The sequence below is a fragment of the Panulirus ornatus genome, chromosome 13 (assembly GCF_036320965.1).
Source record: "Panulirus ornatus isolate Po-2019 chromosome 13, ASM3632096v1, whole genome shotgun sequence".
Taxonomy (NCBI): domain Eukaryota; kingdom Metazoa; phylum Arthropoda; class Malacostraca; order Decapoda; family Palinuridae; genus Panulirus; species Panulirus ornatus.
This window is the reverse complement of record NC_092236.1, coordinates 51,964,314-51,987,898: the sequence shown is the minus strand read 5'-3', so window position 1 is coordinate 51,987,898 and position 23,585 is coordinate 51,964,314. Positions and strand designations below refer to the sequence as shown.

The following is a 23,585-nucleotide window of genomic DNA, read 5'->3' as shown; positions in this document are numbered from 1 at the left end:
TACCTTCTGTATCTATCTACCTACCATATCACTCAACCTCCGATGTCTCTAACTTCTGTATCTCTCAACCTCCTGTATCTCTACCTTCTGTATCTCTCAACCTCCTGTATCTCTACCTTCTGTATCTCTCAACCTCCTGTATCTCTACCTTCTGTATCTCTCAACCTCCTGTATCTCTACCTTCTGTATCTATCTACCTACCATATCACTCAACCTCCGATGTCTCTAACTTCTGTATCTCTCAACCTCCTGTATCTCTACCTTCTGTATCTATCTACCTACCATATCACTCAACCTCCGATGTCTCTAACTTCTGTATCTCTCAACCTCCTGTATCTCTACCTTCTGTATCTATCTACCTACCATATCACTCAACCTCCGATGTCTCTAACTTCTGTATCTCTCAACCTCCTGTATCTCTACCTTCTGTATCTATCTACCTACCATATCACTCAACCTCCGATGTCTCTAACTTCTGTATCTCTCAACCTCCTGTATCTCTACCTTCTGTATCTATCTACCTACCATATCACTCAACCTCCGATGTCTCTAACTTCTGTATCTCTCAACCTCCTGTATCTCTACCTTCTGTATCTATCTACCTACCATATCACTCAACCTCCGATGTCTCTAACTTCTGTATCTCTCAACCTCCTGTATCTCTACCTTCTGTATCTATCTACCTACCATATCACTCAACCTCCGATGTCTCTAACTTCTGTATCTCTCAACCTCCTGTATCTCTACCTTCTGTATCTCTCAACCTCCTGTATCTCTACCTTCTGTATCTATCTACCTACCATATCACTCAACCTCCGATGTCTCTAACTTCTGTATCTCTCAACCTCCTGTATCTCTACCTTCTGTATCTCTCAACCTCCTGTATCTCTACCTTCTGTATCTATCTACCTACCATATCACTCAACCTCCGATGTCTCTAACTTCTGTATCTCTCAACCTCCTGTATCTCTACCTTCTGTATCTCTCAACCTCCTGTATCTCTACCTTCTGTATCTCTCAACCTCCTGTATCTCTACCTTCTGTATCTATCTACCTACCATATCACTCAACCTCCGATGTCTCTAACTTCTGTATCTCTCAACCTCCTGTATCTCTACCTTCTGTATCTATCTACCTACCATATCACTCAACCTCCGATGTCTCTAACTTCTGTATCTCTCAACCTCCTGTATCTCTACCTTCTGTATCTATCTACCTACCATATCACTCAACCTCCGATGTCTCTAACTTCTGTATCTCTCAACCTCCTGTATCTCTACCTTCTGTATCTATCTACCTACCATATCACTCAACCTCCGATGTCTCTAACTTCTGTATCTCTCAACCTCCTGTATCTCTACCTTCTGTATCTATCTACCTACCATATCACTCAACCTCCGATGTCTCTAACTTCTGTATCTCTCAACCTCCTGTATCTCTACCTTCTGTATCTATCTACCTACCATATCACTCAACCTCCGATGTCTCTAACTTCTGTATCTCTCAACCTCCTGTATCTCTACCTTCTGTATCTCTCAACCTCCTGTATCTCTACCTTCTGTATCTCTCAACCTCCTGTATCTCTACCTTCTGTATCTATCTACCTACCATATCACTCAACCTCCGATGTCTCTAACTTCTGTATCTCTCAACCTCCTGTATCTCTACCTTCTGTATCTCTCAACCTCCTGTATCTCTACCTTCTGTATCTCTCAACCTCCTGTATCTCTACCTTCTGTATCTATCTACCTACCATATCACTCAACCTCCGATGTCTCTAACTTCTGTATCTCTCAACCTCCTGTATCTCTACCTTCTGTATCTCTCAACCTCCTGTATCTCTACCTTCTGTATCTCTCAACCTCCTGTATCTCTACCTTCTGTATCTCTCAACCTCCTGTATCTCTACCTTCTGTATCTATCTACCTACCATATCACTCAACCTCCGATGTCTCTAACTTCTGTATCTCTCAACCTCCTGTATCTCTACCTTCTGTATCTATCTACCTACCATATCACTCAACCTCCGATGTCTCTAACTTCTGTATCTCTCAACCTCCTGTATCTCTACCTTCTGTATCTCTCAACCTCCTGTATCTCTACCTTCTGTATCTATCTACCTACCATATCACTCAACCTCCGATGTCTCTAACTTCTGTATCTCTCAACCTCCTGTATCTCTACCTTCTGTATCTCTCAACCTCCTGTATCTCTACCTTCTGTATCTATCTACCTACCATATCACTCAACCTCCGATGTCTCTAACTTCTGTATCTCTCAACCTCCTGTATCTCTACCTTCTGTATCTCTCAACCTCCTGTATCTCTACCTTCTGTATCTCTCAACCTCCTGTATCTCTACCTTCTGTATCTCTCAACCTCCTGTATCTCTACCTTCTGTATCTATCTACCTACCATATCACTCAACCTCCGATGTCTCTAACTTCTGTATCTCTCAACCTCCTGTATCTCTACCTTCTGTATCTATCTACCTACCATATCACTCAACCTCCGATGTCTCTAACTTCTGTATCTCTCAACCTCCTGTATCTCTACCTTCTGTATCTATCTACCTACCATATCACTCAACCTCCGATGTCTCTAACTTCTGTATCTCTCAACCTCCTGTATCTCTACCTTCTGTATCTCTCAACCTCCTGTATCTCTACCTTCTGTATCTATCTACCTACCATATCACTCAACCTCCGATGTCTCTAACTTCTGTATCTCTCAACCTCCTGTATCTCTACCTTCTGTATCTATCTACCTACCATATCACTCAACCTCCGATGTCTCTAACTTCTGTATCTCTCAACCTCCTGTATCTCTACCTTCTGTATCTCTCAACCTCCTGTATCTCTACCTTCTGTATCTATCTACCTACCATATCACTCAACCTCCGATGTCTCTAACTTCTGTATCTCTCAACCTCCTGTATCTCTACCTTCTGTATCTCTCAACCTCCTGTATCTCTACCTTCTGTATCTCTCAACCTCCGGTGTCTCTGCCTTCTGTATCAATCTACTTACCGTATCACTCAACCTCCGGTGTTTCTACCTTCTGTATCTCTCAACCTCCTGTATCTCTACCTTCTGTATCTATCTACCTACCATATCACTCAACCTCCGATGTCTCTAACTTCTGTATCTCTCAACCTCCTGTATCACTCGACCTCTTGTGTCTCTCATTCTTCTATCTCTGTCTCCCGTGTCACTCAACTCCCTGTATATCTCTACCTCCCTCCCCTCCCCGCATCCCTCTACTCTCTCTAGATCTCTTTACCTCCCTCCTGCACCTCTGTATCTACTATCCACTCTCCCTCCCTCCCTCCTGTATCTCTGTACCTAACCCACTATATTTCTCAACCAACCACGTGATAAGTCCAGTGTTCATTAAACAAGCGAAGCGCCTCTTTTTTTTTTTTCCACCCTCCTGCAAGCCATTAGTGATCTTTCGTACGTTTGTGTAATACTGCTGCCTTATTTTCCCACAGCCATATTTCCCCCCTGCGTAAAACTGCTCACGAGTTGATTCCAGGTGAACCTAAGAAGTGGCAATACGCACACACACCCAGCAGAGCACGTTGAGTGTCGTGGTGGTGTGTGTTTATCAAGGTGTTATCTGTAGTGGAGGGACCCCATCTCGGAAGTCGAGTTGCCATGACGCTCATTCCCAGATATGCTGACTTAAAGTACTACTTTGAGATGCAAGGTACACTTGTGTGTACCTCTGGTTTGGGGGGACCAGGGTACTGTACCTCTGGTGTGGGGGGACAAGGGTGCTGTACCTCTGGTGTGGTGGGGGAACGACTAGGGTACTGTGCTTGTGGTCTGGGGGGTTACGGTACTGTACCTGTGCTAGGGGTCAGGTGTGGTGTACCTGTCTAGAGGTCAGGTGCGGTGTATCTGTGCTCGGAGGTTTGATGTAGTGTACCTGTGCGGGGGGGGGGGGGGTGTTAGGTATGGTGTACTTTTGCTAGGGTTGTGGTTTGGTGCACCTGTGCTGGGGGGTCAGGTGTGGTATAGCTATGCTAGGGGTCACGTGTGGTATACCTGTGCTGGAAGGTCAGGTGTGGTGTATCTGTGCTGGAACGTCAGGTGTGGTGTATCTGTGCTTGGGAGTCAGGTGTGGTACACCTATGCTAGGGGTCACGTGTGGTGTACCTGTGCTGGTAGGTCAGGTGTGGTGCACCTGTGCTAGGGGTCACGTGTGGTGTACCTGTGCTGGTAGGTCAGGTGTGGTGCACCTGTGCTAGGGGTCAGGTGTGGTGTACCTGTGCTGGGATGTCAGGTGTGTATCTGCGCTGAGAGGCCAGGTGTGGTGTACCTGTGCTGGGAAGTCAGGTGTGGTGTATCTGTGCTGGAAGGTCAGGTGTGGTGTACCTGTGCTGGGACGTCAGGTGTGGTGCATCTGTGGTAGAAGGTCGAGTTTGATGTACTTATGGAGAAAAGTGAAGCAAAGTAATTAAGGCGTAAGGTCAGGTGTGGTAAACTCTCTAGAGCTGGGGTCACAATATATCTGGGTCAGATAAGGAAGATAAAGTTAAATCTGGTGCAAAAGGGCATCAAGTTAGGAGGTTGAGAACGACAGATTTCGGAAGGTCAGATAACAAGAAACCTGAAGGTCCTGTGACGAGGTTGTCTGCTAAAGGACATCAGTAATGTCGTGAGGTCATAATCACGTAACCTCGATGATCATAATGATGCCATATGTTCACGATACAACAGCCCTGAAGGAAAAGTACTTCGCCTAACCCGTAGTAAAACGGTCGCCTAATGAATTTCTATCCAATACTGCGAGTGATATTGAACAAATACTGCGAGTGATATTGAACAAACCTCTTTCAGGCAACTTTTAGCTAGATTTTCAGAGCCTTTAGTGTATTTTGAAAACCTTCTAAAGTACTTTAGACAAACATTTCATAAATTAAGGTATACTCTGAGAAAAATGCCAGAAATGAACTGTATAAACGACAGCGTTAACGGGGACGCAAGAAGGCTTATACGCAGCAGCAGGGAGCCGGTGATAGCTTAAAAACTGCTGAGCGGCATTACATTTTCTTGTCAAGTTAAACTCCTTATATATATATATATATATATATATATATATATATCCAAACAACCCAGTCGTGGGCCAATCAGGCCTCCTGCTGTCTGTCTTTTTCATGTAAAATGTAATTTTTTCCCGTTCCGGGGATCACATTAGTTGCTAGCCGAGGTCTCGTTTTTTTGTTTTTCCACCCCGTGCACTTGAGACCCAACCGCTCATCCCATATTTGTTTATCTCGCTCAGGTTTAGTGGCCGAACTAAATCCTTAAGATTTTATTTTTTTTCCTAGTTGTGAGCATCGTGTAAGTGTTGCTGATGATCGTTTCTATACACCAAATAAACAAAGATCAACTATTCTGAGGCTTGACCATTATCATGACTTTGTTTACGGCCAGTCATCGAATTTTATCGCCACATAAGTACAACGCCATGTAAATAGAACATCATGTGACTTAACCTTTGTTAGTTCTCTTTGACGTAAGACTTGATCAAATGTTTTCTGAAAATAAAAACATGAATAAACTGCTTTACTTTCATCATACAGGCCCTAGTTTATCAAAAAAAAATATCAGGATTTGGAAGACGATGATTTTTGTAAGTTTACCAAGTGAGGACATTAAGCTAAGTGGGAGTTAAGGTCTGGGCAGAGACTTATTGCCTCTTTTGATTATTATTCTCTATGGTTCACTTACTGCATTACGAACTCTACAGATTTTGAAACTCCGATTCTCAAAAATGTGTCACAAGGCTGTCGTGACATCACACCCTAAACTGAGACAAGGGGATGTCGTAAATGTGAACAGCTTAGAGAATGTTCAAGAAATTGGTGCCTGCTAGCGTAAACCTCCCTCCCCGTGTGGATGGCCTCGTCTGCATGTGGGTCAGGTGGGAGGTAACGGGGCCTCTTAAGTCGTTACACGTGCCCCTCCTGGACACGCATACGCCCTTCTCCACCCGATGATAACGCTAACTGATAACCAGAGTGATAACCTGGTCGATAACCCTAGAGGTCCATGCACGTGTTGAGGGAGAGAGAGATGTCAACAAGAGCGAGGCTTGACAACCCATCGAAGGACTAGTAAACAAACACATATTTGCCTCGTATCGACAGGTTATTCCAGCTATATGACTTTGTGATTTTTTTAGTGATTGTTCTTCCTCTTCTCTTGTCTCTGGAGGACCCTGCTAACGTGCAACTTTATTTCGTTTGTACTAACGTTTGGTAAACGCACGAGTGACATGGCGTGCAGAGCCCCTGCATCTGCCAGCTGTAGATTTCATATCTGATGCATGAAAGTGCTTCTGCATGATGATGCTGTTGATTAACTACAGCGTTTTGGCACTCGTTCAGACCAACCTCACCCGCCACAGAGCCGGAATGAAGGCCAGAGAGGCAACAGGAGGTACAGGCCGGTGTGCCCTGGGCGGCCAACTTACTCGGGAAGATCGGACAAGGACGCATAACATTTAGTATGACACACGAAGCCAGTGTGATGACAGAGAACAAGTAGAAAAAAAAGAAAATACAAGTGTAAGTTGGAAAGCACGAAGGGAGAGAGAGAGAGAGAGAGAGAGAGAGAGAGAGAGAGAGAGAGAGAGAGAGAGAGAGAGAGAGAGAGAGAGTATTCGACCATAGCACGAAAAAAAAAAGAAAAACCATGAGAAAAAAGGTTGCTCTACGGGGTCGGTTCTAGACCACCAGACACAAGTATTTCATAAACATTTAGAAACTGCAGACAAGAGACTGTGAGCAGATAAACAACTGAATTCCGGCCTTACTGTACAGAAAACTCGGCAGATGGAGAGATCTCGTCACAGATATCATTTTCATTCACATACGAGCATAATCAGGCCCTCAACGGTTAGTTCTGGTTTATGATACATCCCTGGGAGCCGGGACAACCTCGAAGCCTACATGGACGCAAGGTCGGGCGGGAGTCTTCCGCAACAAAACCAGTTTTTCTTCCCCTTTTTTTTTGGGGGGGGGGGGGGGAAGGTTGAGGTAATCATTGAGAAATTAGTTACCGTGAAGAATTTGTGTATATCGATGAGTGACAGAGTGTTTCAGATTCTGAATAGACGAAAAAGAGGTCAGAGGATGAAAATGTAAACACGAATGATGAATGATAATCTTGAAACCTGCCTCATATGTGTTTGCTGCACAGTTCCCAACATTTTAATGCGAGTGTATGACTGTCACTAGTTTCACTGTATACGGGGAGGGTGCTTACAAGCATTGGGTTCAATCTTAACCTTCGTATATTATCAAACTGTTACATTGCTGTTCCTCACCTTGAGCAGTGGGTTCTTGTTGTAACCATAAGCGTTTTACCGATCTTTCCCTGACAACCCGGAGGTGTACGAACCTGACGTAAGTGTTTCAGAGGTGCTTTTTACACAGAACATAATCACCACGGAAATAGGATTCGACCACTGCTGCTTGTGGTGGCGGTGGGGGCGCTTATTCACCCAGCTACCGGTAATCGTAACATAAAACTGGCTGTTTGATTACAGGCAATCGAATCCGTTTAACATACGTGGGCAACGAGACCTCTTTGGGTTGGTTTGTTGCCGATGTATGTGGGTGTCTACAGAACTGAAGAGAAGGTCCATAGTTTACCCTGGACGCTTCACATGCCCTGTATACCAAATCGTTTAGTTCTTTCTATTCGTGCACACCTTTCACCCTCCTGTATGTTCAGGCCCTGATCGCTCAAAGTCTTTTTTTACTTTATCCTTCCATTTTCAGTTTAGTCTCCCCGTCTCGTATTTCCCTCCACTTCTGACAAATATATTCTATTTATCAATATTTTCTCCTCAGTCTATCTTTAAGGCCAAACCATTTCAGCTCATCATCCATATTCAGCTCTCTTAATCACTCATTTTATTACCACAACTCTCTTACCCTTTCATTACTTACTCGGTCAAACTACCTCACACCACTTATTGTCCTCAAACGTTTCATTTTCAACACGTCCACCCCTCCCCCTCCACGCAGTTCATCCTTTGCATCCATATATATATATATATATATATATATATATATATATATATATATATATATATATATATAATTCTCTTCAGTAGTTTTCTACCTAACTCATGAACTAGTAATCATTTACATATTCAAAAAAAAGTAACGGAGAAAATGGATGGAAGAATGTGTGGCATTTTGTATTTTCTATATATTTCTTCGACAGTTCTAAAATATTCATACCTAAATCTTGAGCTAAAAAAAATCGTATGTATATATATATATATATATATATATATATATATATATATATATATATATATATATATAATAATAATAATAATAATAATGGAGAAAATGGGTGTTAGGGCTCGAACGGAAAGAATGCTGGCTAGCAACACCTTTATCAAGCACCATACAAAACTTCAAGTTATACTGTTTAAATTGTTCGATAAAATGATAAACTGTATTATACATCATTCTATGCACAGTTTCCTTCCGTTGGTTCTCACCTAGTTCCTGAACTAGTAATTTTACAGATATTCACAATGATGGGAAAATGTGAACTTGAAAACTTACCAGACGTGGGGATCTGGACTTCAAGGCTTTCTTCCATGCAACTAAATGTCCTGGTTTATATTCTTTTCGAAGGTGAGCCATTCTCACCCACACACTTGCTGAGGTGTGTAACCTCCTTCCTCAGTGATTTTAGCAAACGCACACAAATCTGACGTGGGGAAACTGGACATAGACTAGGTAGAACGACTGTTGCTTCACCAAGTTGATTGTAAACTGAACTGGACTAGTGGAGCCTGGAGGGTGATGGCATAAAGGAAGATAGTGTAAGATGCATAACTCGCATAAACCTCGCGTGTTGTCAATAGTGACATTTGGCGAATTAGGGGGGAAAATGCTAATCGGGCTCTAATTACTTAAGTCGCACAACAATAGATGGCGAAACCTGCGACTGTGTCTGCAACTATATATACATATACACGTCTTGCCATTACGAGCGACGGTGAAATCATGGCTCTTAAGTGAAACTCGTGGGTTTCCTAAATGTGCATCTTGGTAAGTAAAATCGCGTCATAATTTTGACTGATATCACGATACGTTTATGTATTTATACAGCGAGGAAAGAAAAATAAGACGACAGACGTCGTGACTGAGTTTTAAAATGCCAGTTTAGTTTCGTGTTTTTTTCTGACATGCTTTCATTGTACTCATATGAACATGTATGTTGTCTTTAGTGGAAATGACTTTTCTCAACGGCGTTTGGACTTCATTTTTAATAAATTTGGTGTTCCCGTTACACTGGCAGTTATATCGTGGGTTATTTTACGAAATTAGTGCTCAAACTATCCTTTATACTTTAAAGACTTTTGTTATGTATTTCTTATTTTTACGTATTTAGGGCCAAACGATTTTGATATCAAAACCGATGAAAATCATATCAACCATGAATGGACCTCTTACATTATTCCACGTATACAGATCATTTTAAGCATGTTATGCCAGGTAAAGGTGAAATACATCAGGGTCACTAGGCTGGTATTCTGTGTCTTCCTTATAAAACCACAGCTACTCATGAAAAGAAAGACGATACCACATTGAAAAAACATAACTCATCTAAAATCATTTTGACTCGGTCGCTGTGGGGTGGACTATATCCGAGTCCCCAGACATGATTTTTGTCGATATCTGTTAAAACCTCTGCAACCGTAAATTAAAAAATCCTAATTCTATTACACCATTATGACAGAAATGAATAGCAAAGGCATGGCTAACCAACAATAATTTTGTCTTAGGTCGATAGTGGGCAGGGTAATGAAGATAAGGGAAAGAAAAGTTTAGAGTCCGTATATATATATATATATACTCCTATGAGTCCACGTATATAGTAGTACTGCCACATCATTCATATTCATCAGAATCACGAACCGCTATCGTATATGTGTACAGCGCCCTTATTACAATCCTCCTCATTGGAAGAAAACGAGAAATTATTAGAACTCGCTCAGAACAGGAATTTTGTATTTATTAGGAAACAAATCACAGCAACTAAATGAGAAACACGACGCATCTTTGTATAAGCTTAGAATAATATTCTGTTGTCCTTTTACTGTCTTAAGTTTCCGAATTAAGGCAAAAAAAATTCTTAGATGTTTTCACTGGTATAATATTCAACTTCACCATCAAATGAACACTTGCCACCGTTACCTAGCAATCTGAAAACATGGAATTAAAGGCATAATACAATATCTAATGTACTAGTGAATTTAGTAAAAGCTGCGTGCTATGAAACACAACCCAGCTCTCACAATTTCCAATAAACAGAAGAGGAAGACGTGGTACACATATACAAGGTTAAGACGCGGGGCAACACGAGTGTAAAACTTTCCCCGTAACACATGATTAGTATTCACAGTGCATAGATATGATAGCCACAGTAACCCAGCCTCAGTGGGTGTAGAGCTATGGTAGGCATACTAGACCAGCTTCAGTCGGTGTAGAGCTATGGTAGACATACTAGACCAGCCTCAGTCGGTTTAGAGCTATGGTAGACATACTAGACCAGCTTCAGTCGGTGTAGAGCTATGGTAGACATACTACATCAACCTCAGTCGGTGTTGAGCTATGGTAGACATACTAGACCAGCCTCAGTCGGTGTAGAGCTATGGTAATCACACTAGTCCAGCCTTAGGCATTTGGTCGGAGCATCATGGGTGCTGGCCCAAGGTTAGGTCTTTTTTTTCTTCTTTCTTTCTTTAAGCCTATCAACTGCTAGTGTTATGAGGCTATCAACGGCAAGCTACATCCACCGACCACCTTTCTTCAGCTGTTCAAGAAAATCCTACCACAACTTACTCTTTCCCTGTGTGTATAGTCCGTACAAGGTTAGGTATAGTAAGGTGTTAGCAACACTGGATGCAGCTGATAAGTCCAGTGGACGTTTTTAGTGTCAGTGATTGGCTTAAACCTACCGAAAAAAAAAATCACGGACAAAACATGGTGAAATGGACTGACATCTACGAAAATCAACTTCATTAAACATAATTCATCCTTCAAAAGGACCCGAGGACAAATGTATCAAATATGTATTATTAAATATGTATAGCATGGGCTGCCGGGCTATTCTTAGGTCGGAACCTTAAGCTCTGACATTATCGTTGTCCATATATTTAGCTAAATATTAAATAAGAAAAATAATCACCAAAGTGTAAAGTTTTTATGTATCGTTTACATGATGTATAAGTAAATTTACTTTTGGTAATTTACAGGACTGAACAAATGTGGATTATACATATGTTTACTCTTGATTTTCTCCATAGATTGCATCATCCGAATTATATATATATATATATATATATATATATATATATATATATATATATATATATATATATATATATATATATATATATTTGTAACCCCCACCCCAACCCCCCCGTCCATTGATGGAATTTAGTTATACAAATACTAAACATGTTTTAATGTCCAACTGCTCATTTACAGTATCCAAAAACGAAAGTATTGTAGCATATAGTTAAGTTATATTGTTTATGCACATTGCGTGAAAAGGCGTGACGAAATGGTTGTTGCTTGCTGTTCATTACTTGCCAACGTAGATGATAAGATGGTACTTCCAGTCCACTGTGCACCCTGTTGTTAGCCGCCTGACAAAGTTTTACTCCTTTCCAGAGTCAGACGTGAGCCAAGATGTCGATGAGGTTGTCAACGGTGCTGGTGAAGCGGACGGTGGTGCCACTGCTGCAAACATCGCGCGCCCTCCACACCAGAGGTCAGTCATGGATGTCTCTCATTCATACCTTCAAAGCGCCCTTCCCACTCGCAACGTTTACATCTCTTTCCATCCGCGTTTCTACCTGTCCGAGGGCTTTGCTGTTGATGTAGCAAGCAAGTTGTGATTTTATGTCATTGCTCTTTTTTTTCTTTTTTTTGCTAAGATGTCTGTAAATCTGACCATCTGTTGACTGTCGTTATATCCACGAATTCATTAATTACTACTGTCTGCTTGACCATGTACAAGCCTATAAGGCTTTTCAATTTATAACTAAGCATATGTTAAGAATTTATATATCAATCTGCCTACCTTCAGTATTCACCTACCTATATAATGCTTCACTGTTTACTATATGTTTCTGGGATGTTAACCCCAGGAGCACGACGGTACGACCCTTAAGCATGAACACACGGTGAAAAGATGATGCGTCACACTTAAGGGATTAGATAGACGGGGAACGGCAAAAGAGGTATCTTCCAAATTTGATTTACATATAAGGAGAAAAGTATGGCTACAGCGAAGGTAGTAACTCAGGCAGGATGGCATATATATATATATATATATATATATATATATATATATATATATATATATATATTTGAGTGTGCTATAATGGCGTTTTAGATGATCAGATGATGCATAAGACCTTCCTGACGAAGCTGTTTATCCCTTCTACAGAGAAATCGTTGGTGTCAGTGCGGGCGGACCCGGCCATCGTCCCGCCCTCCCTCATGTCTGTCCTCCCGGCGCACCACCTCACCACCAAAGTCATATTTGACACCCACACCACCGCTGACTTCAAGTACATCTGGGTACGTTCCCCCTGGAGCACTCCAGTCAATCACTATACTCTACTTTTTATAGTTTATACCCATAACGGCTTCTTATGTTCTTAGAATGTAATTTACTCGAGATATACTTTAATTATTCGGAAAATGTTATTTAAATTATTAGAGGAAGATGTTGCCGGCAAGGTTGATTGTTCCTTTTAATCATTTTGGCTGAAGAAAAAAAAAAACCATTAACGGCAAATTTAATAGTTTCATTTTGTTTCTGTGGTCGGTCCCAACCTGCAGGGTCCATTGTAGAGCTGTTTCCTACCCCACCCCACTCACACTTGGCACCAAGCAAGTAGGATGAATTGAAACCCCCTGAGCACGGCGATACAACCTTTGAATTTGATGGTTTGGCCTTTGTTCTTACCCTTAAGGGTTTGGACAAAGGCCAGCCAGGTTGACGTATTCAAAGGTCGTACTGTCGTATTCAGAATTTTAAGTTACCACAACGAGATGTCTTCAAGCCACGTAGTTATGTATATATGTGTTAGCCTTTCTGTAGTGGATTGATTGATTATCTGAGATTATATTCATACCTTATACTCTCATAACGCAGTGAGGTTGAAAGGTTGATACGTATCTGACACGTTCATATCTCCTAGCAGGTCGTGCATGTAGAATGTTGCGCTGGATCTCACGGTTAGGAATGCTTCTTCTGCTACCCTCTTCCTCCTTCGAGAAACAAGCCTTACAGACTAAATATATTCTTAATACCTTGTGACTGCATTGCTTTTTCATCCATAGTTTACTAAATGCAATATGACATTCTGGATTCTTATGCAGAATTCGTGATCAGGTTATGATATGACACTTGCGAAATAACGGCCAAACACATTTCTTCACCAGTTGCTGCTACGTTTAATCTCGTTTCTCAGAAGATTCTATTGCATTCTAAGGATGACGCTGTTTTTTCAGGGAAGATGGGCGCTTTTATCTGACTACATCTGTTTGTACAAACTTCACTATCTACTCACCTGTTTGTGATAACTGTTTGTGTTGCATGGAGTAAGTTTTATACTCGTGTTTCCCCGTTTCTCTCTCCTGTGTGTATGTCATAGCTTAATTCTTATGTTTGTAAACACACCCGAGCCTTAGCTAGGTACCCATTTATCAACCAGTCCCGAGAGGAGGATGAACACCAGGGATTTAGCTGTGGGCCAAGTGCTGTACCCATGATCCAAACCCGGGCGGGCCTTTGCGTGAATCATGGTCACGGCGATAACCACTAAACCAGGAACTGAGTGTAATTTCGTATTTGTACTCTTGGGGCGGGATGTTTTATATTCGTGCGAACCCATCTCTTGAACATTATCATTCAACTTCTTAAATGATTTTATTCCCTCTGCGTTAATCATGTCTTCAGTCGTTTTATTCCATTACTCCACTACTCTTGTACTGTAAAAGTACTTCAGCATTTTCTTTATAGTTTTTTACTTAATTTTATGTTATGTCTTCTGATTGGTTCATCCCTGTATTACTAGAAACATTCACTCCACATCATCGAACTATTTAAAAACTTAAGTTTGTGATCAGGTCACCCCTCACTTTTCTCTCTTCCATGGTGAACAAATTCGAAGCATTTAGCCTTTCTCCATTAACTCAGAACTCTTGATTTTGGTACCATCTTTGTTGCTTTCCTCTGGACCTCAAACGCTCCTTATGTTTCTTTAGGTACGTTAGCCAAACTTTGTGTGTGTGTATCATCCTTCTATGACAGCTGCAATGACTTCGACTGTGAGAACAGTACTCCGACCCTCCATGTCTGACAGCAGCATTATGATGCTCTCTCGGTGGCAACACTTGAGTGGTGACTTTCATTCTCTAACATGACCTACGAGCAATGACCCCTTCTTGACTGACAACATGTGCAGTAAACCTTCCTTCCTCAGAACTTTTATACATCCAGTTGTAACAACACCACGGTGGAGTGGCCTCTGACAACACCTGTGGGTAATGAGAATACTTCAGAAAAGACCTGAATGGTGGCTTTTTCTCCATGAAGACACTTGTATGGTGACTCGTGTTCAGTGACCCCTTTCTATCTAAAAACATGTGGTGCTCCTCCAATTCTCTATCTAGATAAACCTCTAGTGCAGGGCCATCTTTTGTTCCAACATTTGCATTGTGACCCTTCCTCTCTGATAACACTTGTGATTACTAATCCTCCTCTTTTAACACTAATGTGTAGTGACCCTCCAACTTAATCTCGCTCCTCAATAAGACCCTTGACATAAACCCTTTTTGTGACACCTGTTTAACATGGCCTGTATGCCCTATTCTTCCTCTCTGGCAAGACCCGTGTTTCCTCTTCCCTTGTAGCAGCAGACGAGTCGAAATCATTGTTGAAACTCCTCTGAAAATATGTCTTAATCTCCTTCTCAAAAGGAGGCTGTGAAATTGCTTTCCTGCATGATTAAAACTGCCGTTGCTTATCGTGCTGTTAAAACAAGTGAGTGCTGATCTCATGATTGTCATACTCTTCAACATTCTAACATACGACCACCTTGGGTTCAATAATCTCATTTGAGGACCTTTAGGCAGAGAATTGCCCCAAGTGATAACATGTCACTCGTGTATTCTTCAAACTACTGTACCTGACACCCATCTTCATTTCTCATAGCACTATGGGTAGTGAACCTTCTTGTTCTATCACTCTATATATATATACCTCTGATGCCTGTTCACTCCAGGAAGCCCTTCAAAGGGGTGGCCACTGCAAAAGTCTCCATAATTGTTAAATTCCAGTGCCCCTTCCTACTCTTAATCTCCAAGTTACTGGTGAACTCCATTGCCGCTTTTTAGCCTTAGTCTTCATAAATAGAGAACCCCATTGCTGCTCCTTAGCTCTTAGCATTTCACCCTTAACAGGCTACTGGAAGAAGGCAACTATGGTGCAGTGTTTTCATAGGCTTCTATGGGCCAGAGTTGGTTGCTATGTTCTTGAGATTGACTGTGTTGAGGAAAGAGTGCCAGTTTTGATGGTATTATTTAAAAGAGAAGTTCTCTCTCTCTCTCTCTTTATCTATCTATCTATCTCTCGCCTACTCCAAACTACATATAAGTAATGTTCCAGCCTACTACTTCTAGAGAAAATGTTTTCATAATATACAGAGCATAGGACGAAGAAGAAAAGCAGCCCAAATAACTTCCAGCTCAGGTCTAACGTTCTGAAGATTTATGAATGTATGTGAAGAAGACAATGTAGCAAAGCCATTTACTTGCCATTTCAAGCAAGTAAAGGATAGCTAGATAAGTATATGTGATGTCAGAAGCTGTATATTGTGAAGATAATGGGAGAAACCACGGTGATATATGCGATTTCTCTCTGTGTGAGGTTTTTGCAGAACGTAAACCTTACTTAAAGCAAGGGATGGACAAAGGTTGAATTATGTAATGCATTAAAAAGTGTGTGGAAGAAGAAAGTTAAGAGTAAATGGGAATAAGAGCAAGGTTATTAGGTACAGTAGGGGTGAGGGTCAAGTCAATTGGGAGGTGAGTTTGAATGGAGAAAAACTGGAGGAAGTGAAGTGTTTTAGATATCTGGGAGTGGATCTGGCAGCGGATGGAACCATGGAAGCGGAAGTGGATCATAGGGTGGGGGAGGGGGCGAAAATTTTGGGAGCCTTGAAAAATGTGTGGAAGTCGAGAACATTATCTCGGAAAGCAAAAATGGGTATGTTTGAAGGAATAGTGGTTCCAACAATGTTGTATGGTTGCGAGGCGTGGGCTATGGATAGAGATGTGCGCAGGAGGATGGATGTGCTGGAAATGAGATGTTTGAGGACAATGTGTGGTGTGAGGTGGTTTGATCGAGTAAGTAACGTAAGGGTAAGAGAGATGTGTGGAAATAAAAAGAGCGTGGTTGAGAGAGCAGAAGAGGGTGTTTTGAAATGGTTTGGGCACATGGAGAGAATGAGTGAGGAAAGATTGACCAAGAGGATATATGTGTCGGAGGTGGAGGGAACGAGGAGAAGAGGGAGACCAAATTGGAGGTGGAAAGATGGAGTGAAAAAGATTTTGTGTGATCGGGGCCTGAACATGCAGGAGGGTGAAAGGAGGGCAAGGAATAGAGTGAATTGGAGCCATGTGGTATACAGGGGTTGACGTGCTGTCAGTGGATTGAATCAAGGCATGTGAAGCGTCTGGGGTAAACCATGGAAAGCTGTGTAGGTATGTATATTTGCGTGTGTGGACGTGTGTATGTACATGTGTATGGGGGGGGGGGGGTTGGGCCATTTCTTTCGTCTGTTTCCTTGCGCTACCTCGCAAACGCGGGAGACAGCGACAAAGTATAAAAAAAAAAAAAAAAAAAAAAAAAAAAATTAAAAAAAATCAAATGACATATTTCTGTTATGCATTTCAGATAGCAGATGTTTTACTGTACACTGACAGTGTTGGCTAACCTTAGTGAACCTTCCTCTATGACAAAACAACTCAACATATTTATGTTCAGACTTCCCCTTCCTGGTAACACCTGTGTCATGATACCTCTGAGAACACATGCAGGCACTCACATCCCCAAAGACATCTGCAAGAACTCAGTTCTCTGAAGCACTTCAGTCTGTTAATAGTCTAGTTTGATAACACCTGTGTGCAATGGCCTTTACCATTCAATGTCCGACTAGAAATCCTAGATGCATTAACTCTCCTTTTCTAACAAGTTTAATACCTCAGCCTAAATAGTTTCCCTTCACCTCATCAGCCCTTCAAAATCTCTCTCTCTCTCTCTCTCTCTCTATATATATATATATATCTCTCTCTCCCCCCATTTCTTAGAGGCTGACTTAGCTATTTCCATAATGTAGGGTTTCCAAGAAACAGTGGTTGTTACAGTAATACCATGTTCATTTAGTCAGGAAGTGGAATTACATAACCATCAAAGGAGAGAATTTGAAAGGAATTTTTGTTAAAGAGATGCATAAAACCTGGGTCTTAGAGGCATTAAACTTAAGAAGATTTCATCTATGCCACGGAGATATCCTGTCCAAGTTTGAGTTTATTGAGGAAGGTGTGTCGTGATAAGATGCAAATTGAATGAGAGAAGGAGGAGCAGAATTGAAAGATGTGGAGGAATGATGTGTTGAGTCACCAGCATATGATTGCATTCGGTAATTTGTGGAAGAGTGAAAATTGTTGATAAAAAAAAAAGTGTAAGGGACAGAACACAACACTGAGGGTCACCACTGTTGGTGGAGAAAGGGGTCTGGAAGGAAGCTAGATATGAGGGAGCAAAGTGAATGAGGAAAGCCATGGGAGGGGAGCTTACAGAAGATACCCTGATGCCACACCTTGTCAATAGCTTTGGATATGTCAAGGGCAGCTATATAAGATTCTCCAAAACCTTTCAGGAATGATAAACAGACATTGGCAAGATAGGAAAAAATATTACCAATGGACCTCGCCATATGGAAACCATACTGGTGATCACAGAGAAGACTGTGAGATTCAAGATGTCATATGATATGGAAGTTGAGCAGGGATTCAAAGACTTTGGAAATGGTAGATGTCAAAGCAACTGGACAAAAGTTCAAGGGTTTAGAATGGTCACCCTTCTTAGGATGGGATGTACCAATGCATGCATCTGGGAGGTAAAAGTTCTAGTTTTGTAACAGAAAGGAACTGAACACACACAGGTACAAGTTCGGAGGCATACTCTTTCAGTACCTGGGGATGGAAGCCATTATGACCATAACCCTTGCTTGTGTTCAAAGAAAGAAGCGCTTTTCAGACATTTCGAGAACAGATTATGGGAAGGGACATAGGATTAGTAAGAAGAGCATGGGGGGGGGGGGTGTTGAAGAAATGTTGGTAATCAGAGGTGGAATTAAAAACAACACAGGAACCAAAGGGTGTTGCTTTGTCTATGGGAGAGACAGCTATAGTACCATCACAAAAGAAATGTGAAGCCAAGGTAAAGTAACAGAAGTTGTTAATGATGCCTTAGCTAAAAACCAGCAAAACCTATCAGTGGATGACAAGGAGAGGTTATCAAACTTCCTCTTGATTGAAAGAAAGCTTTGCCTCATGGTTAAGATACTTGCAATGATTATGCTGAATGGGAGTTGGAGGAAGGAGAGTTTTTACAAGTCCTATATGCCTGATCCCTTGCCGGAATGGCCTCAGAACAGGAACAGTTGAACCATGGATTGGAAGAAGAGGTCGTCTTGGAGGATGAGGAGATAAATGCTTCCATTCGTGCTACAATAACCTCTGCTATGTATTTAGTAAAGACAGAAACATCACCAAACAGGAGACAGTAATTTAGCTAGGTCAGAAACTAATTTTCATAAGTTATTTCAGTCAACTTGCTGAGGTGCCAATATTTATGCTTAGAAGGAGCTGCTGGAGGGTAAGGTTCCATTAAAATAGTTACATTTATAAGAGTGTGTTCAGATGAAACAATTAGGGGTGAGGCTGTGTAGTTACAGCAGGATGGGTTATATGTGAAAAACAGCTCTAGAATATTAGAAAGGTGGTCATAGCAGTCAGGAATATGCATAAAGTGGGAGATAACTTGCTCTATTTCATTCATTCCCTATGGAAAGAATTCAACCATTCTCTACAGTGAATGTTGAAATAACCTGAGGATCTCTGCATGTGGGTGAGAGGATGCCACAGTCTCATGGCAAGAGTTTAGATAGTCAAAGAAGGGTGAAGTAGAGGGAAAGTGGGGTAGCCACATGACTTTAATAAATATGATTAATCTGAAAGCAGCAAAGTGTTATGATGTTCAGGTTGTGTTTCCTCCACAGCTCCGAGACAATTGCCAGTGTCCAAAATGTGTGGACCCCAGCACTAAACAGAAGCTTGTAGATTCTCCAGCTCTGGATTTGAATATCAAGCCACTCTCTCTCAACATCAATGGTGAAGGCAAACTAGAGATCACTTGGTCAGAAGATGCAGGAACCCACAAGTCCGAATATGACCCTGCATGGTATTTATTCCACTTTATCTCACTATACTGTGATTTCATAGACGGTTGGGCAATGCACACTGTTCACTGCATGAAGACCTGTGTAGCTGAGCTTGAGGTTTCATGAGTGTATGTGAAATATTTTCCGGGTGTTCCAGCTGCTTTACTATTAAAAAACCAGCAAGTTATTACTTTTCTCAATTGTGGGAAATGGTGCACATTAACTATTAACCTGAATGATAAATCTAGTTGTCTGAGGTATCAACATTGTAGTTATCATATACATTTTACAACACTCTTCCTTTTTGGCAGTTTCTTTATTCAAAAGAATTTGCCTGGCCATATTCCAGTTATGCAGTGAAAAAAATAATCATGACTGTCCAACTTAACACAAGTTAAAAAAATCGAATCAGTAAATAATGAGTCCCTTTATAATTACTCTCAGTAACTAAGTAACATCCAATGTCTTCCTTATTCACAGGCTGTTCAAGTATGGGCAGTCATTCATGCAAAACAACTTTGCCAGTGACAGTGCAGACATGGATATCATGCCTCTACGACCAGAGTTTGAACTGTGGGATCGGACAACTATCTGGTCCAGCTTTCCTGAGATGTCTTATAATGAGATGATGGAAAGTGACAGTGGCCTCAGACAATGGCTGGACATGTTCTACAAAGTAAGCTTCACACTTCATGGTTGAAACTTTTTTGCTTTCTTTTATAAAATGCTTTGTATATGCAATGTACAAAATTTGTCTATCATGCACATGAGAAATACCGCACTCTTTCTTAGGATGCTTCACACCATATTAATATTCATAGTAGGCCCTATAATGCTCATACGTGCATTATCCAATTTTCCAGTATGGCGTGGCTGTTTTACGTGGAGTGCCAACTGAGGCAGGCAAAATTGTAGATGTTGTGAAGCGCTTTGCCTATGTAAAGGAGACTCAGTACGGCCACATATTTGATGTGATCAATAAGCCAGTAGAGGGTTCCCATCTAGCATACAGTGGGGTTGCTTTGGCTCATCACACTGATATGAACTACCGAGAGAAGAGTCCTGGCATGCAGCTTCTTCATTGCCTTAAGGTAGTATATGTGTATGTATGATTAACATATATGAATTACAGGAAATTATCACATTACTTTTAGTATGTCATCTGTCTTTTACAACTATACATATTCTTAAATCACTCATGAAATCTTACAGCGAATTACTAATATTATGCAATCAGTTAAGCTATATAACTGAAAAATAAGAATTTTGGCAACGTGGATGGGAATTAAACTGTCTTCAAAATTCTTGATTTTCATTGTCAGTATTTCAGGCAGTAAATGAGACATTCTCTTTCAAACAGGCTAACGATCCTAAGATGTCTGACTCAGATCCAGGTGGTCGTTCCTTTTTCACTGATGGCTTCCGCATTGCTAGTTGGCTGGAAGAAAATGAGCCTGCAGCATTCCATGTCCTTACTTCCACACCCATAAGGTATCTCCTCACCTGTTAAAAAGCTTTTAACTTTTCAGTTAAGTCCACATGTATTATGTGGCTTGTGACTGATCAGTTGACTACTCATTCGTCATGATTTAGTTTCTAACCAGTCATGTAGCTTCATTCCCAACAAGCAGTTCCTCGCTTGTCAGGTAGCATCCAAGTACCTTCAAATCATTTTAATTCCTTACTTGCTATGTAACTCCTTACTTGTATCTCGTAACAAATCAGGTAGTTCCTATCCAATCATGTAGCTGAAACTCTTCCATGCAGCCCCTAAAATGTCAATTAACTCATCCTTTGTGAAGGATCTGCCTCTCTTATCAAGTAACACTAATTCGACGAGATAGCTTCTGACTTTTCTCATTCAACAAACTTGCTTGACTGTGTCCTTATACAATTTGTTCCAAACCCAACTTATAACATGAAGATCAACATCTTCCTATAATGTTCTAGATGAAGAATAGTCTGGTGTAAGTGGTCACCAATAAATTCTTTTTGAGGTAGATTTAAGTTCTCAAATGACATTATTTGTGCCTCTTTAATTACATATTAAGTTTAAAGACATTTCTCCTAAACCAATTTGGGTGCCTGTCTACTTTTTTCACGCAAACCTCTATTTTGTGATTTCTTCCATTATCATAAACAGCCACAAAAAGGACCCTGTAAACTGTTGCTCTTTGCCTCTTTGGACTTACTTTTATTCTTACTTGCACCTAATCTTCACCAGCTAACAGTTACCTACACATCAGTGGCTCTTCAACCATCATATGGATCCTATTCTGATTACTTTTTTCCCATCATTTAGCTCTTCAATGTCTCACTGGTTCCTCTTCTTTGTTCTCAGTCAGGAAATTTCAAACCTCTTGAATAACCCCTTATTTGTCAGGTACCTCCTTAAACATCAGGTTGCTCCTTACTCATCATGCAACGAAAACCCATCAGGTAATCCCTAAATGTAAGGTAGGTCCTTCCTTTTCAATTATGTTTCACCCATCAAACTGTTGTACCCCCATGAGGTAGCTTCTCATTGATCAGGTTCCACCTCACATCATAATTTTTTGCCCATCACGTGGTTTGTATTCAGTTTTGTGGCCTTATTGTTTATAGTCAGCTTTTCAGTAATTGAATGACTCATCCAGCAGGCAACCTCTTATGTATTTCACATAAGACTCCTTATCCATGTAATAGCTCCTCACCTAGCATGTAGTTCCTCTCCCATTCACTGGGTAGCTCCACATCCAGTCAAGTTGGTCATTACTTAACAGGTCGCTCCTGACTGACCCTGCAAAGAAGTATCAGGTCCATACTCCCAGGTAGCTCCACATCAGTCAGGTAGTTTCCCACATATTAGATGTCTCCACATCCATTAAGTAGCACCTCACCTGTCTAGTAACTCTTAATCCAAAGTCCATCATGTGGCTGTCTGTTATCCATCAGGCAGCTCCTCCCCCTTTATATAGCTCTTCATCCAACAGGTTGCACTTCAGCTGTTTGGAAACTATTTCTCTGATAGTTCCTGCCATACAGATGGTAATGCCTAACCTTACAAGTAGCTTCTTGACAATCAGACAGCTTTTAATCTTGCACATACCTCTTCACTCATTCAACTGATTACTTTACAATAACGTCACATTTTCATAAATCTGAAATCTTTACTCTCATTGTATTATTTAGGATATTCATTATACCAAGACATTTAACTTTGTCTGAGAAAAAGATGACACTTGTTAAAATAACTTACACTCATTCATTTCTTCTTTTTAATCAGGTTTTCGATAAAGAATGAAGGTCGCCAGTATTCAGCACTATGGCCCATCTTGTGCACTAATGCTGAAGGGGATGTAACAGAAGTACACTACAACAATCGTACCATGAAGCCTCTTCAGGCACCTACACATGTTGTCACACCATTCTACCATGCATATAAGGTGACGTAATATACAACATTAGAAGATTAGGCATATGTATAACTGTTTAACGTATACTCACAGTCTTTTTGTGAAATGTATGTGGTAAATACCACTCGGGTTGATTTTAAATATTTTTTTTTTTTTTCATACTATTCGCCATTTCCCGCATTAGCGAGGTAGCATTAAGAACAGAGGACTGGGCCTTAGAGGGAATATCCTCACCTGGCCCCCTTCTCTGTTCCTTCTTTTGGAAAATTAAAAAAAACGTAATACTTTTCTTTCTTTTGTGCTTGCTATTTCCATCATGATTGACTTAGCATCAAGAACAGATGAATGATAAAACAATGGTGTAAAGTAATTCAAGAAATGTGAAATAAATAGGTAGTGGATAGGCAACCATCAAAAATGTAGGAAATATCAGATGTTCAAATTATGACATGAGTTGGGTACTAACATGAAAACATATTATGTATTTAGAATTTCTTAATTCATAGATGAACCTATGAATAAGCATTATTCACTGTGGCAGTTGATCCATGGAAACAGTGCAGCAACATAGAAATTTAAATGCCTTCAAAAGATGGTACTAAAATTCCATCAG

The 23,585-nt window shown here is 40.9% G+C and overlaps 1 protein-coding gene across 1 annotated transcript in view; it reads left to right on the top strand.

Annotated features, from left to right (window-relative positions):
* The window catches only part of LOC139752876 (gamma-butyrobetaine dioxygenase-like), a 43,853-nt gene that overhangs the window by 9,848 nt on the left and 10,420 nt on the right, over positions 1 to 23,585 (top strand). The window contains exons 2-8 of the mRNA XM_071668887.1: positions 11,725 to 11,824; positions 12,506 to 12,639; positions 19,416 to 19,597; positions 20,058 to 20,253; positions 20,441 to 20,668; positions 20,938 to 21,068; positions 22,843 to 23,002. Of these exons, the coding sequence (XP_071524988.1) occupies positions 11,743 to 11,824; positions 12,506 to 12,639; positions 19,416 to 19,597; positions 20,058 to 20,253; positions 20,441 to 20,668; positions 20,938 to 21,068; positions 22,843 to 23,002 (1,113 nt within the window). The 5' untranslated portion in view covers positions 11,725 to 11,742. The remainder of the gene's footprint in view (positions 1 to 11,724; positions 11,825 to 12,505; positions 12,640 to 19,415; positions 19,598 to 20,057; positions 20,254 to 20,440; positions 20,669 to 20,937; positions 21,069 to 22,842; positions 23,003 to 23,585) is intronic.